Here is a 16,403-nt window from a genome sequence, read left to right as displayed (position 1 = left end):
CCCCCCCCCCCGGGCCCGGCCTGACGGGGGGCACCCAGGCGTCCGGGGGTGGGGGAGGGGCGCACGTGTGTCGTGTGTGTGTCGTGTCCCCCCCCCCATCCCCCTCCCGCATCCCGGCCGCATCCCTGGTCCTACCCCCCCCCCCCCCCCCCCCCAACCCCCATCATCCCCGTTCTCCGCCCCCCCCCCCCCCCCCACCTCCTCCCCGGCCTCCTCCCGCCCGGTCCCGGTACCTGGGGAGGGGGGGGGGTCCGGGCCCCGCGCCCGGTGGGGGAGGTTCCGGGGGTGCTGCCGGGGGTGATGCCGGTGGTGCCGGGGCCGGGGCTGGGCCCGGGGCTGGGCGGGCGGGGCCGGTACCGGGGGCCGGTGCCGCGGTCAGGGCGAGCGGCGAAGAACGGCCCCGCCCGGCGCTCGGCGCGGCCCCGCCCCGCCCGCCCCGCCCCGGGCCCGCCGGCACCGGGGACCCCGGCACAGGGACCACCGGCACCGGGGACCACCGGCAACGGGACCACTGGCACCCCTGGACCAGCACCGGGACCCCTATACCGGCACCGGGACCACCGGCACCGGGGACCACCGGCACCGGGAGACCCCAGAACCCCTGGACCAGCACCGGGACCCCTGGACCAGCACCGGGACCACCGGACCAGCACCGGGACCACCGGCACCGGGAGACCCCAGAACCCCTGGACCAGCACTTGGACCCCTATACCGGCACCGAAAACCCCAGCACCGGGAACCCCGGCACCCCTGGACCAGCACCGGGACCCCTATACCTGCACCGGGACCACCGGCACCGGGGACCACCAGCACCGGGAGACCCCAGAACCCCTGGACCAGCACCGGGACCCCTATACCTGCACCGGGGACCACCGGCACCGGGAGACCCGGCACCGGGACCACCAGCACCGGGAGACCCCAGAACCCCTGGACCAGCACTTGGACCCCTGTACCGGCACCGGGAACACCGCACCGGGACCACTGGCACCCTGTGACCGGCACCGGGACCCCTATAGCAGCACCGGGAACACCGGCACCCAGAACCCCAGCACCGGGACCACCGGCACCGGGACCCCTATAGTGGCACCGGGACCACCGGCACCCGGAACCCCAGCACCGGGACCACCAGCACCCCTGGACCGGCACTGGGACCCCTGTACCGAGAACCCCGGCACCGGGAGCCCTGTACTGGCACCTATTCTGGAATCCCTGGACTGGCACCGGGACTACCGGCACCCGGAACCCCAGCACCCCTGGACCAGCACCGGGACCCCTATCCTGGGAACCCCAGCACCAGGACCCCTATACCTGCACCGGGACCCCTATACCGGCAGCCCTGGACTGACATAGGGACCACCGGCACCGGGACCCCCAGGACTGGGACCACCGGCACTCCAGGACCGGAACTGGGCCCCCCATACTGGCACAGGGACCACCGGCACCCCGGGACCGCCACCAGGACCCCTGTACCGGGACCACTGGCACCCACCGGCACCCCTATACTGGCACCAGGACCCCTATACTGGCACCAGAACCCATACTGGCACAGGGACCCCTATACCAGCACTGGGACCACCAGCACCAGGACCCCTCTACTGGTAACAGGACCACCAGGACTGGGACCCCTATAATGGCACTGGGACCCCAATACCAGCACCCAGGACCACCACCACTGGGATGCCTGTAATGGCACTGGGACCCCCATACCAGCACTGGGACCACCAGTACCAGGACCCCTCTACTGGCACTGGGACCACTGGCAGCTGGGACCCCAATACCGGCACCGGGACCCCTATAATGGCACTGGGACCCCAATACCAGCACCCAGGACCACCACCACTGGGATGCCTATAACGGCACTGGGACCCCAATACCAGCACTGGGACCACCAGTACCAGGACCCCTCTACTGGCAACATGACCACCAGGACTGGGACCCCTATACCGGCACTGGGACCCCTATACTGGCACTGGGACCATTGGCACCTGGGACCCCAATACCGGCACCAGGACCCCTATATTGGCACCTGGGACCCCTATAATGGCACTGGGACCCCTGTACTGGCACTGGGACCACCAGCACCTGGGACCCCTATAATGGCACTGGGACCCCCATACCAGCACTGGGACCACCAGTACCAGGACCCCTCTACTGGCACTGGGACCACTGGCAGCTGGGACCCCAATACCGGCACTGGGACCCCTATAATGGCACTGGGACCCCAATACCAGCACCCAGGACCACCACCACTGGGATGCCTATAACGGCACTGGGACCCCAATACCAGCACTGGGACCACCAGCACCAGGACCCCTCTACTGGTAACAGGACCACCGGGACTGGGACCCCTATACCAGCACTGGGACCCCTATACTGGCACTGGGACCATTGGCACCTGGGACCCCAATACCGGCACCAGGACCCCTATATTGGCACCTGGGACCCCTATAATGGCACTGGGACCCCTGTACTGGCACTGGGACCACCAGCACCTGGGACCCCTATAATGGCACTGGGACCACCAGTACCAGGACCCCTCTACTGGCACTGGGACCACTGGCAGCTGGGACCCCAATACCGGCACTGGGACCCCTATAATGGCACTGGGACCCCAATACCAGCATCCAGGACCACCACCACTGGGATGCCTATAACGGCACTGGGACCCCAATACCAGCACTGGGACCACCAGTACCAGGACCCCTCTACTGGCAACATGACCACCAGGACTGGGACCCCTATACCGGCACTGGGACCCCTATACTGGCACTGGGACCACTGGCACCTGGGACCCCTATAATGGCACTGGGACCCCAATACCAGCACCCAGGACCACCAGTACCAGGACCCCTGTACTGGCACTGGAACCCCTATATTGGCACCGGGACCACCAGGACTGGGACCCCTATATCGGCACTGGAACCACCAGCACTGGAACCCTATACTGGTACTGGGACCACCATTACCAGGACCCCTATAACAGCACTGGGACCCCAAATCATACTGGAACCCCCCCAGCACCAGCAGCACTGGGACCCCCCAGGAGCAGGACCAGGACCCCCCAGTCTCCCTTGGGACCCCCCAGCACTGGGACTGGGACCTCCCCAGTATCCTCCACCAGCCCCAGCACCACATGGGGGCCCCAGTGCAGTCCCAGTGCTCCCAGTATATGTGTGATTCTGTCCCCAGTGCTCCCAGTCTGACCCCTGAGCTCCCAGTATGAGTGTAATTCTGTCCCCAGTGCTCCCAGTTTGCTTCCAGTACTCCCAGTCCAGGTGTCCCTGTTCTCGCTGCTCCCAGTCTGTCCCCACTGCTCCCAGTATGGGGGTGATTCTGACCCCAGTGCTCCCAGTCCGTCCCCAGTGCTCCCAGTTCAGGTGTCCCTCTGTCCCCAGTGCTTCCAGTCTGTCCCCAGTGCTCCCAGTCTGGGTGTCCCTGTCCCCAGTGCTCCCAGTCTGACTCCAGTGCTCCCATTTCAGGTGTCCCTCTGTCCCCAGAGCTCCCAGTCTGGGTGTTTCTGTGTCCCCACTGCTCCCAGTCTGACCCCAGTGCTCCCAGTCCAGTTGTCCCCTCATTCCCAGTGCTCCCAGCGCAGGCATCCGTTTGTCCCCACAGCCCCTTGTCTGTCCCTGTCACACCCTGGCCGTCCCAGCTGGTTCCAGTCTGACCATTGTCACCGCTGCCCTGTCCCCATCACTGCCTGTCCATCCGTCCCCTCCCTCCCTGTCTGTCCGTCCCATTACACCATGGCTGTCCCCACTGTCCCCTGTCCGTCTGTCCCCATCTGCCCCTGTCACACCCCATCTGTCCCCACTGTCCCCAATGTCCTCTGCCCCATGGGGGTGGTCCCCACTGGTCTTCATCCATCCCTGTCCCACCCTCATCATCTGTCCCTGTCGCTCCCAGTCTGTCCCCATTGTCCCCATCCATGGACCGCTCTCCATCCCTGTCCCACCTGGTCTGTCCCCATCCCACCCCATCTGTCCCCACTGTCCATCCCCTGTTGGTCCCTGTCCCATCCCGCCTGTCCGTCTGTCCCCATCCCACTCCATCTGTCCGTATTGTTCCCATCCACTGACCCCTCTTGACCCCTGTCCCACCCTCTCTGTCCCTGTCCCATCCTGTCCATCTGTCCCCATCCCACCCTGTCTGTCCCCAGTGTCCCCATCAACTTGTGTTGATCCTTGTCCATCCCTGTCCCACCCCGTCCGTCTGTCCCCATCCTGCCCTAACTGTCCCCCTTGTCCCCATCCATCTGTCCCTGTCCCATCCTGTCCCTCTGTCCCTGTCCCACCCTGTCTGTCCCCACTGTCCCCATCCACTGACCCCTCTTGACCCCTGTCCCACCCCCTCTCTCCATCCCTGTCCCACCATGTCCATCTGTCTGTCCCCATCCCACCCTGCCTGTCCCCATTGTCCCCATCCATCCACCCTGCTTGGTCCCTGTCCATCCCTGTCCCTCTGTCCCTGTCCCACCCTGTCTGTCCCCACTGTCCCCTCCTGACCCCTGTCCCACCCCCTCTCTCCATCCCTGTCCCACCATGTCCGTCTGTCTGTCCCCATCCCACCCTGTCCCCACTGTCGCCTCCATCCATCCCTCCCCCCCGCCCGCAGCAGAGCCCCCACAGCCCCTTGGCCCCGCCCCCGGGGTCCTCCACCTTCCCAGCATTCCTTTGCGCGGGGGGTTGTGGGAAGCGTAGTCCGACGGGGAGGGGGGAGCGGCAGCGGTAGCTGCCGCTCCCCCCTCCCCGTCGGACTACGCTTCCCACAACCCCCCGCGGCGCCCCGATCCCATCGTGCCCCGCGGCTGGGGCGGGCAGCGGGCGCCCCCTGGCGGCGCGGGCGGCGCGGGCGGCGGGACGGAGCGCGGCGGGGATGAGCGAGGAGGGGGCGGGCGGCGGGGCCAGGCGGAGCGGCGGCTTCCCCAGGTACCGAAGATCGTCCCCCCCTCCCTCCCCCCCACCCCGTACCGGGATAGACAACCCCCTCCCCAAACCGGGAACCCGCCCCCCCCGCCCCCCCCACCCCGAGATTGAGGCCTACTCCAGGCCTGCGGGCCTTTCCCTTGGTCACCGGGCCTGTACGTTGCGTGAGGGGATGGGGGGGCTAAAGGCCTGGCCCTTTGTGGCGGCGCCACCCCTGTCCCCATGCAATATGGTGGCTCCATCCCTGTCCCCACCCCTGTCACCGTGTCCCGGCGGTATGTGGCAGTGCCACCACTGTCTCCATGTCCTCCTCCTACACGGCAGTGCCACCCCTGTCCCCATACTGTGTGACAGTGCCATCCCTGTTCCCGTGTCCCCACACTGCGTGGGGGCTCCTGCCCTGTCCCCATGTCCCATACCGTGTGGCAGTGCCATCTCTGTCCCCATGGCATGTGGTGGTGCCACCCCTGTCCCCATGGCATGTGGTGATGCCACCCCTGTCCCCATATCCCTATGCTGTGTGGCAGTGCCATCCCTGTCCCCGTGTCCCCATGCTGTGTAGTGGCTCCATCTCTGTCCCCACCCCTGTCCCTGTGTCCCCATGGCATGTGGTGGTGCCACTCCTGTCTCCATGTCCCCATACTGTGTGACAGTGCCACCCCTGGGCCCGTGTCCCCACGCTGTGGGGGGGCTCCAGCCCTGTCCCCATGTCCCCATACTATGTGGCAGTGCCACCTCTGTCCCCATATCCCCATACTGCATGGCAATGCCATCCCTGTCCCCACCCCTGTCCTTGTGTCCCCATACTGTGTGGCAGTGCCACCCTGTCCCCATGTCCCCATGCCCTGTGGTGGTGCCACCCCTGTGACCGTGTCTCCATGCTGTGGGGGTGCTCCAGCCCTGTCCTTGTGTCCCCATACTGTGTGGCAGTGCCACCCCTGTCCCCATATCCCCCACGCAGCGTGGCTGTGTGAGCCTCTCCCACCCCCCCATTCCCCCTATTCTGGATCCACCACCGGTCCCCTCTGGCCCCTGCTGGGGCTGGTGACACCTCTGTCCCCATGCCAAGTGGCAATGCCACCCGGTTCCCCATATCCCAATGCCCTGAGGTGATGCCATGCCTGTCCCTATGTCCCCCATGCAGCGTGGCCATGCCAACCTCTCCCACCACCCCACTCCCCCCCAGTCCGGACCCCCCACCGGTCCCCTCTGACCCCTTCTGGGGGCTGGTGACACCCCTGTCCCCATGCCAAGTGGCAATGCCACCCAGTTCCCCATATCCCAATGCCCTGAGGTGATGCCATGCCTGTCCCTATGTCCCCCATGCAGCGTGGCCGTGCCAACCTCTCCCACCACCCCACTCCCCCTCAGTCTGGACCCTCCACTGGTCCCCTCTGACCCCTTCTGGGGGCTGGTGACAGCCCTGTCCCCAGCCTGGAGCAGATGCTGGCCGCCAACCCCGGGAAGACGCCCATCAGCCTCCTGCAGGAATATGGCACTCGCATAGGCAAGACCCCCGGCTACGACCTCCTGAAGGCCGAGGGACAAGCCCACCAGCCCAACTTCACCTTCCGTGTCACCGTTGGGGACATCAGCTGCACCGGTGGGTCCCTGTCACCTTCTATTTCCAGGCTGTCCCCCTCCTCACCCTCCCTGGCGTGGGGGGATTCCCCCCCGCGCCGGGGAGGGTGAGGAGGGGGACAGCCTGGAGAGGGTGACATGGGGTGGATCTCACTTCCCTGGGGTCTTTGGGGACAGTGGGGACACAGGGATTGTCTCCAGGGGTGGTGGTGGGGGCGGATGTGCTGGGTGATCCCTAGAAGTGGGTTGTGGGGAGTGGGGGTGGGAAATTTCCCGGGAACCCTAAAAAAAATGGGATCTGGGGGGGGACGGGACGGGGAAATTGCTTGGGATCCGGATGCCTGGGACAGTTGGGGATCCCCTGGGACCCCAAAAAAGTGAGTCCTGGGAGGGGGGATCACCTGGGATCCTCTGGGACCCCAAAAAAAGGGGTCCGGGGGTGGTGGTGGTGGTGAATTACCTGGGATTCTGATGGCTGGGATACTCAGGGATCCCGTGGGACCCCCATAAAGTGGGTCCTGGTGGGGGGAATCACCAGGGATCCCAAAAAAAGGGGTCCTGACAGGGCATGGACATCTGGGACACTCGGGGATCCCCTGGGACCCCAAAAATTGAGTCCTGGGGGGGGATATTACCTGGGATTCTGATGTCTGGGACACTTGGGGATCCCCTGGGACCCCAAAAAAGTGGGTCATGATGGGGGGATCACCTGGGATCCTCTGGGACCCCAAAAATTGGGTCCTGGTCATGGATCTCCCCCCCCCCCCCCAATGCTTGGGATGCTCAGGGATCCCCTGGATCCCCAAAAAAACAAGGCTTGGAGGGGGATTGCCCGGGACCTCGATGCCTGGGATACTCAGGAGTCCCTTGGGACCCCAAAATTGGGTGCTGGTGGGGGATCCTGATGCCTGGGGATCCCCTGAGATCCCCAGAAGTGGGTGCTGGTGGGGGTTCCTGGAACACTCAGGGATCCCCTGGGGCCCCCCAAAAATGGGTCCTGGTGGGGGATCACCTGCGACCCTGATGCCTGGGACCCTCGGGGACACCCTGGGTTATGGCAGAGGGACCCCCCAGGACCCCGACACCGGGACTGTGGAAGCTCAAACCGCAGTCTGTGGGTCTGCGGGGGGTTTAGGGGGGCCCCCAGGTGTGTGTCCCCCCCCCCCCGACTCAGCCGGTGTCTCCCTCAGGGCAGGGGCCCAGCAAGAAGGCGGCAAAGCACAAGGCGGCGGAGGTGGCCCTGAAGCTGCTCAAAGGGGGGGACATGCTGGAGCCCACCGCCTCCCAGGAGCCCAGGTGAGGGGGGGACGGGGTTCTCGGGGTGCTGGCAGGGTCAGGGTGGGGGTCAGGGTGGGGTTGGAGGGAGCTGGGGGAGGCCAGGGGGTCCTGGGTGCACAGGGGAGGGTGTTGAGTGTGTCCAGGAGGTGCTGGGGGGGAGTTTGGGGTGCTCTGGAGGGCTGGAGGGGGTGTGTGTCTGGGTGGTTTGGGGGTACCCAGGGGGGTTTGGGGGTACCACAAGGGGTTGGGAGTACCCCAGGGGTGCAGGGCACCCAGGCCCAGGGGGTTTTGGGGGGGGTCTGTGGGGGGTTGAGAGCACCCAGGGGAGTTTGGGGGTACCTAGGGGGTTGGGGATCCCAAGGGGCTTGGGGGTGCCCAGGGGGGGTTGAGGGTACCCAGGCAGGTCTGGGGGTGCCCAGGGTGGGTCTAGGGGTGTGTGGGGGGGGAGGGTTAGGGGTGTCTTAGGGGTCCTGAGGGAATTGGGGGTGCCTGGTGGTGGTGGGAATTGGAACACTGGGGGGCCTGGGGGTCCCGAGGGAATTGGGGGTGCCTGGGGGGCCAGGGGAATTGGGGGTGCCTGTGGGGGGAACACCAGGGGGGGTGGGACCCCCAAGGAAATTAGGGGTAACTGGACGGGGGTGGGAACACCAAGGTGTCTGGGGGCTCCCGAGGGAATTAGGGGTGCCTGGGGGGGGGTGGGGGGTCCCAAGGGAACTGGGGGTGGCCAGGGGGGTAGGAGGGAGGTTTGGGGGGGCCGGCTCAGGCATTAACGTCTCCCCCTTTTATCCCCAAGCTCTCCTTTCCCCCCAGAGCCCCTGGCTGAGCTCAGCCCCACGGCGCCCCCCCCAGCACCCACCGTGCCCCCCCCCTCACCCAGGTAATGAGGTGGGGGGCACCCATGTGCTGGGGCTGGGCGGAGGGGGGGGCACTGATCCCCCCCAGCTCCCGGCACCCCATTACACTTCCTGCCCCCCCCCAACCCAGGGGTCCTGGCATGGGGGGGGCGCAGAGGTGCCCCCTCCGACCCCCCCCTCATGCCGTGCCCCCTCTGCTCTCCACAGGGGCACCCCCCTGGAGATGAAGACGTCCGTGTCCCCCCCGCAGTCGGAGTGTAACCCCGTGGGGGCCCTGCAGGTGGGTGACACCAGGGGCTGGGGCCCCCCCGACCCCTCCCAGCTTGTTGGCCATCCCCGTTTTGGGGGTGATGAGCCTGTTTTTTGGGGCGGGGGGGGGAGGCCGTGCCCCTTTGTGGGGGACCTTACCCGTTTTGGGGGTGGCAGTGAACTTGGGGGCTGCTTCTCCACAGCTGGGGCGGGGGGGGGCTCTTGTCCCTTTTTGGGACAGTTATCCCCATTTTGGGGTCAGTTATCCAAGTTTTGGGGTCAGTTATCCCGGTTTTAGGGATGATCGGCCCGTTTTGGGGACAATTATCCCTGCTTTGGGGACAGTTATCTCCATTTCAGGGACAGTTATCCCCGGTTTGGGGACGGTTATCCCTGGTTTGGGGTTGGTGGACCCATTTCAGGGACAGTTATTGCTATTTTGGGGACGGTTATCCCCGTTTTGGGGACGATTATCCTCATTTTGGGGACAGTGAACCCGTTTTGGGGACAGTTCTCCCCATTTCAGGGACGATTATCCTCCTTTGGGGGACAGTCATCCCTGTTTTGGGAACAGTTATCCCCATTTTGGGGACAGTTATCCCATTTTGGGGACAATTTTCCCATTTTGGGGACGTTTATCTCCATTTTGGGGACAGTTATCCCCTTTTTGGGGACGTTTATCTCCATTTTGGGGACAGTTATCCCCATTTTGGTGATGGTTATCCCCCTTTTGGGGACGGTTATCCATTTTGGGGATGGTGGACCTGGTTTGGGGACGGTTATCCCCATTTTGGGGACATTTATCCCCATTTTGGTGATGGTTATCCCCATTTCAGGGACAGTCATCCCTGTTTTGGGGACCGTTATCTCCATTTTGGGGATATTTATCCTGATTTTGGGGACAATTATCCTCATTTTGGGTGCAGCTGGACCCCTTTTGGGGCTGTCCCTGCCCGTTTGGGTGCTGGCAGCGCCCGTTTTGGGGGTGGCGGCTCCTTTCTAGGGGTAGCTACCCTATTTGGAGGGGGGAGCATACCCCTGCCCTGCATGGACCCCCCCCCGTTTTGCCCCCCCCAGGAGCTGGTGGTGCAGAAGGGCTGGCGCCTGCCCGAGTACACGGTGACGCAGGAGTCGGGGCCGGCGCATCGCAAGGAGTTCACCATGACCTGCCGCGTGGAACGCTTCGTGGAAATCGGTACGGACCCCCCCCCCCCCCGGGGGAGGGCAGGGGGTGGGGGAGGGACAGGGCAGGGCGAGGGGCTCACCTGGGTGTCCCTTGTCCCGTCTCCCCCCACCCCCGGCAGGCAGCGGCACCTCCAAGAAACTGGCCAAGCGCAACGCGGCCGCCAAGATGCTGGTGCGGATCCACAACGTGCCCATGGAGCCGCGGGAGGGCAGCGAGGCCGAGGGCGAGGAGGAGCAGTTCTCCATGGTAACCCCCCCCAGGGCCTGGTTTGGGGGGCGGGCAACGAGGAGGTGGGGGGCACGGGCACCCCAAGCGGTTAATAGAAGGGACACAGGCACCCCAAAGGGATAACAGGGGGGATATGGACACCCCAATGGGTTAACAGGCAATACGGGCTCCCCAAGGCCACCCAAGGGATTAATGGGGGGGGGACACGAGCACCCTGAGGGGTTAATGGGGGGGATATGGGCACCCCGAGGGGCTAACGGGGGATATGGGCACCCTGAGGCCACCCCAAAGGGCTAACGGGGGAGACATGGGCACCCCCAGGGGTTACGAGGGGACATGGGCACCCCAAGGCCACCCCGAGGGGATAACGGGGCGAGGACACGGGCACCCTGAGGCCATCCTGAGGGGCTAATGGGGGTCACGGGCACCCCGAGGGGCTAACGGGGGGGATATGGACACCCCGAGGGGTTGATGGAGGGGGGGGGGACACGGGCACCCCGAGGGGTTGGGACAGGTTCCCCGTGTTGGGGTCCCTGCAATTCCTGAGCCCTTGTGTCCCCATGGGGTGGGGGGTTTGGAGGGTCCATGAGCCCCCCATGTCCCTTGGGGGTCCCTGTGTGGGAGCCTGGGTGGTCCCTGAGCCCCCATATCCTCATGGGGAGATCTGGATGGTCCCCTTGTCCCTAGAGAGGGTCTGGATGGTCCCCATGTCCTCGGGGAGGGTCGGAAGGGTCCCACTGTCCCCGGGGGGCATCTGGGTGGTCCCTACATCCCCGGGGGCGGATCTGGATGGTCCCCACGTCCCCTCAGGGGGTCAGGATGGGCCCCACGTTCTGGGCGGGGGCGGGTGGTGGTGGGGGGTGTGTGTGTGTCTGGGTGGTCTCCACATCCCCTGGGGGTATCAGGAGGGTCCCGCTGTCCCTGGGGTGGGTGGGCAGGTCCCCGAAGCTCCCTGTCCCCGCAGGCTGGTCCCCGTCTGGAGGGGCTGCGTGGCCGGGCCCCCGGCTGCACCTGGGACTCGCTGCGGAACTCGGCGGGCGAGAAGATGCTGCAGCTGCGGAGCCACCCCCTGGCACCCATGGGCGCGGGGGCCTGCGCCCTCCTGCAGGAGCTCTCCCAGGAGCAGAGCTTCGCCATCAGCTACCTCGACATCGGTGGGTGCCCCCCCCCTCCTCCTTCCCTGAGCACCCCCCCCGGCCCTTGTGGGTGCCCCGGCTCAGGGGTGGTTTGAGGTGTGTGTGTGTGGGGGGGTCTGGTGGGTCTTGGGTACCCCAACACCAGGCTCAGGAGTGGTTTGGAGGGGTTTTGGGGGGTTTGGAGGGAAGTTGAGGGGTCTTGGGTGCCCCAACCCTGGGGCTTGGGGGTGTCAGGAGGGTCTAGGGAGGGTTTTGGGGGGGGGGATTGGGTGGTCTTGGGTGCCCCAACTCTGGGCTCAGGAGGGGTTTGGGTCATTTGGAGGGGGATTTGAGGGGGTTTGAGGGGTCTTGGGTGCCCCAACCCCAGGCTTGGGGATGTCAGGGGTGGTTTGGGGGGGGGGCTGGGGGGGTCTTGGGTGGTTTGGAGGGGGGCTGGGGGGTCTTGGCTGCCCAAACCCTGGGCTCAGGGGTGGTTTGGGGGGGTTTTAAGGGGTCTCGGGTGCCCCAGGCTCAGGGAAGGGTTTGGGGGGGGGGAGGTTGAGGGGTCTTGGGTGCCCCAACCCTGGGCTTGGGGGTGTCAGGGGGGGGTTTAGCAGGGTTGGGGGAGCGTTAAGGGGTCTTGGGTGCCCCCAAATCCCAGCTCAGGGGTGGTTTGGGGGGGGGGGGATCTGGGGGGGGGTCTCGGGTACCCCAACCTCAGGCTCGGAAGTGGTTTGGGGGGATCTAGGGGGTGTTGGGTGCCTCAATCCCAGGTTAGGGGGTGTCAGGAGGGTCTGGGGGGGGGGATCCTGTGTGACGGTGCCCCCCCCCCGCCCTGTATCCCCCCCCCCCCTTCCCCAGACGCGCTGAGCCTGAGCGGGCTGCACCAGTGCCTGGTGGAGCTCTCGACCCAACCGGCCACCGTTTGCCACGGGGCGGCCCCCTCCCGCGACGGCGCCCGCTCCCAGGCCGCCCGCAACGCCCTCCAGTACCTCCGCATCATGGCGGGGGGCAAGTGACACCCAGCCCTCCCCCCCCCCCCCCCCCCCAACCCCCCACCCCCCACCCGGCCACGACCCACGGACGGACCCACGGATGCTGCCACGGACCCACAGACAGACCCCCAGACTCCCTGCCCCGACACATGGACCTTGGGGGTGGGGGCAATGCCTGGACCCACTGGGGGGCACCCACCCGGCCCCCACCCCACAGACGCACCCCCGGGGGCACCCGGACGGACAGATGGACACACAGACACATGCCCCCCCCCCCTCGCCCCCCCCCCCAGACGGAGCCTGGACAGAGCTCGGGGCCTGGGGGCACCCTCCGTCCTGGCTCCTTCCCTGGGGGGGCGACGGGGGTCCCCAGGCGCCAACCAGCCCCTGGGAATAAAGCTGGGGGGGTTTGTAAACTCCCGGGGTCGGTGTGTTTTTGGGGGGCGGGGGGGGTCGGAGGGGGCAGTTGGGGGGCTGAAAGGGGGCAGGAACCCCCCCACCCCCCACCCCATCCCCAGGGGACAAAACCAGAGTTCGGGGGGGGGGGGGGGGTGGCACCAGTTTATTGGGGGACGGAGGGACCCACGGACGGACGGACCCACGGAGGGACTTGAGGACGGAGGGACGGACTCGGGGCCAGGTCTCCAGATGGACAGACGGCTCCGGGGACGGACGGACGGACGGACGGAGGGACGGACGGACGCTCAGCGGCGGCGGCCGAAACGCTGCGGCGTTGCCATGGTCCAGAACGGGGCGACCGGAGGGTCCCAACTGCGGGGGCTGAGCCGGGCCTGGGCCCCCCCCTGCGGCCCCCGCCCCAACCTGCCGCGGGGACACCGGCACGGCTGACACCCGCCGGCGGGACGGACGGACGGGGACGGACAGACGGACAGACAGACGGACGGGGTGGATGGACAAGGATCCACCAAGGATGGATGGGGACGGATGGGGGACAGAGGGAGAAAGAGGGATCTAGAGGGACGGACGGGGATGGACAAACGGACGGGGGGGACAGGCACGATGGGGACAGACGGACACGGGTGACATGAGGACAGGCGGATGGAAGGGGACGGAGTGCTGTGGATGGATGGGGACAGTAGGACGGACAGACGGACGGATGGGGACGGACTGAGGAACGGGGACAGACGGGGACGGACAGACACGGGATGTACGGGGACAGACGGACACCAACGGGGACAGACGGACACCAACGGGGACACCCATCCCGGCGCCGCCCCGGCCACCCCATTGTCCCCTCTGGTTGCCCCCCAACCACCCGGCTCCTTCCCCACCTTTGGGGTCCCCATGATGTCCCCAAACACCTGGAGCCTCCCCAGCCCCGACGGCCCCGCAGCGCCCTGGTGTCCCCGGTCCCCCCCGGTGTCCCCTGTCCCCCCCCGGTGTCTCCAAGCCCCCCAGGCCCCCCCGGTCCCCCCCGGTCCCGCTCACCTCTGTGGCTGGAGGAGGGACCCGGGGCTGCGGCGCTGCAGGGACCGGAGCAGCGCCCCCAGGGCGGCGGCGGCGGCGGCCGAAGGGGGCGGCCCCGGGGGGGCGGCGGCGGCGGCGACCTGTGGAGGAGTCGGACGTGTTGGGGGGGGTGTCACGACAGCCCCGGGCCCGGGGAGGGGGGGGGTGCGCCCCCCCCCTTCCCCAAACCCGAGAAGCTCTCCCGGAGCGGGCGCATCCAACCCCGACGGCGCGGAACGGGGCTCACCGGGGCCGGGCCGGGGTCGGGGGCTCCGGGGCAGCAGCGGGCGGAGCGGAGGGTCCCCGCCAGCAGCAGCACCAACAGCAGCCGCCGCCCCGCCATCGCCCCCGCCGCCCCCCGCCGCCGCCGCCGCCTCCTCTTATAGCGGGGCCGGGCCGGGCCGGGCCGCCGGGGGGGGTCCCGGGGGAGCGGGAGGCGGCGGGGATCAATCCCGGCCCCGCCGCCGTTAATGAAACCCATTTACCAGCCGCGACAGCCGCCACCGGGGACGGACGGACGGACGGGATGGATGGACGGGGGTGGCACCGCACACCCCCCCCCCGCCCCGGGACTCAACCGGCACCGTCGGGACGCCGGGGTTCGCCCCCAGCCCGTCCCCGGGACCCCCCCCAACCCGGATCGGGACACCCCGAAAACGGAGCCCGGCCTCGCCCCGTCCCGGAACGGGACCCCTCCCCTGCACCGAGCCCCACCGCCCCCCTCGACTCCGGTCCCCGGGACCCCCCGCCCCGTCCCCGGGACCCCTCCCCCGCCCCGACCCCCCCACCGTCCCGGCCCCGGGACCCCCGGCCCCCCCCCACCCCGCGGCCGCTCCGCCGCGGCTCGTTGTCGCCACCCGGTGGCCGCGGCGCGTTCCTGCAGCCCCGACGGGGCGGTTCCGGCTCCACCGCTCCCAGGGACCCCCCCCCTCCGCCCCCCCCGCGGTTCACCCGCTGCCTCCGACCCAAATCCAGCTGAAATCGCCCCAAATGCTCAGCCCGAGGGGCTCCCGGGCCACTGCGGCGGCCCCGTGTGTCCCCTCCAAGCGGGCTCACCTGCAGCGTCACCCCGGTGGGTGACAGTCCCGTGGTGTCCCCCGGCAGCTCTGATGGCTGGACGGTGTCACCCCGGTGGGTGACAGCCCCACAGTGTCCCCAAACAGCCCTGATGGGCAGACAGTGTCACCCATCAGTGGGTGACAGCCCCATGGTGTCCTCAGGCAGCTCTGATGGCCGACGGTGTCACCCAGGTAGGTGACAGCCCTGCGGTGTTCCCAGGCAGGTCCAATGGCCACATGGTGTCACCCCCAGTGGGTGACAGCCCCAGTGTCCCCAACCAGGTCTGATGGGTGGATGGTGTCACCCAGGAGGGTGACAGCCTCACAGTGTCCCCAACCAGGTCTGATGGGTGGATGGTGCCACCCCAGTGGTTGACAGCCCCTCAGTGTCCCCAGGAGGGTGACATCCCCATGGTGTCCCCAACCGGGTCTGATGGGCCACATGGTGTCACCTGGGTGGGTGGACAGCCTCACAGTGTGCCCAGTGGGTGACATCCCCATGGTGTCCCCAACCAGGTCTGGTGGCCGGATGGTGTCACCTTGGTGGGTGACATCCCCACGGTGTCCCCCAGGTGGGTGACATCCCCATGGTGTCCCCAACCAGCTCCGACGGCCCGGACGATGCCCCCCCCCCAGACGATGGCTGAGCTTTGTCCCTCCCAGCCCTGTCCCCTCACCCAGCGACACCCCCCCCGGGTATGTGTGTGTCCCCCCCCCCCCCGTCCGGGGTGTCCCCGGGACAAGGTGACCGCGGGGGTGTCCCCGGGGGAGCACAATGAGGGGGCGCAGCCGCCGGCTCCTGGGTAATATTTAATGTGATATTTGTATTTGCAGCATAAATAAAAGGCACGTTACATCCGTACGACGCGGCCGGGGGGGGGGGGGAAGACATGTGTGTCCCCCCCACCCCAAGTCTCCCCCCCCCCCCCCCCCAACTCCGTGTCCCCGGGCCCCCGCGCGGAGGGGGAGGGGGGGGCTGTGAGGACCCGCTCACAGGAGCCCGTGGGGACTGGGGGTCCCGGGGGGGCCGCGGGGGGGGGGGGGGGGTGTTAGAGCTAGAAAACCCTTTGGTTGCGTTGGGGGGGGGCCATAATATAGGTCTATATAGGGCTGGATACACGATAGATATGGGGGGGGCTATAGATACTGCACCCACGTGGTTACGCTTTTTTTTTTGGGGGGGGGGGGGGTGTCCTTTTTCTTGGCTTTTTTCCGTTATTGATCGTCAAAGCTCGTCGTACAAAGCAGCTGGGGGGGGGGGGGACACGGGGTCGCGGGGGGGGGACACACACCCAGGACCCTCCTCTCGGGTCCCTCGGTGGCCGCTGCCGGAGCCCTCCTGGGCAGGAAAATGGGGGGGAATCAAACAGAAATTGGGCCGAAAGTCCAAAAATGACCATTTTTGCCGCCGAGCCCCCCAAAGAGCCAGTTTGGGGGCGGGGGGGGGGGGGGGGGGGGGGGGGGAGA

The 16,403-nt window shown here is 67.3% G+C and overlaps 1 protein-coding gene across 1 annotated transcript; it reads left to right on the top strand.

Annotated features, from left to right (window-relative positions):
- Positions 1-4,875: 4,875 nt before the first annotated feature.
- TARBP2 (TARBP2 subunit of RISC loading complex) lies at positions 4,876-12,824 on the top strand. Its single transcript, XM_074167245.1, has 9 exons — positions 4,876-4,928; positions 6,347-6,528; positions 7,697-7,802; positions 8,578-8,661; positions 8,846-8,918; positions 9,965-10,082; positions 10,192-10,319; positions 11,266-11,455; positions 12,278-12,824. The coding sequence occupies exons 1-9, from the start codon at positions 4,876-4,878 to the stop codon at positions 12,433-12,435; spliced, it is 1,092 nt and encodes a 363-aa protein (XP_074023346.1). The 3' UTR covers positions 12,436-12,824.
- Positions 12,825-16,403: the final 3,579 nt, after the last annotated feature.

This window comes from Numenius arquata, unplaced genomic scaffold (assembly GCF_964106895.1).
Source record: "Numenius arquata unplaced genomic scaffold, bNumArq3.hap1.1 HAP1_SCAFFOLD_1108, whole genome shotgun sequence".
Taxonomy (NCBI): domain Eukaryota; kingdom Metazoa; phylum Chordata; class Aves; order Charadriiformes; family Scolopacidae; genus Numenius; species Numenius arquata.
The sequence above is the reverse complement of the archived record's forward strand: the minus strand, read 5'-3'. Positions and strand labels throughout refer to the sequence as shown.

What these genes read in the sequence shown, in the direction of transcription:
- TARBP2 (XM_074167245.1), top strand. Translation starts at nt 4,876, where the DNA reads ATGAGCGAGGAGGGGGCGGGCGGCGGGGCCAGGCGGAGCGGCGGCTTC. An exon ending in ACCGCCTCCCAGGAGCCCAG is followed by an intron (nt 7,803 to 8,577) that starts GTGAGGGGGGGA and finishes TTTATCCCCAAG; the next exon opens with CTCTCCTTTCCCCCCAGAGC. An exon ending in CATCAGCTACCTCGACATCG is followed by an intron (nt 11,456 to 12,277) that starts GTGGGTGCCCCC and finishes CCCCTTCCCCAG; the next exon opens with ACGCGCTGAGCCTGAGCGGG.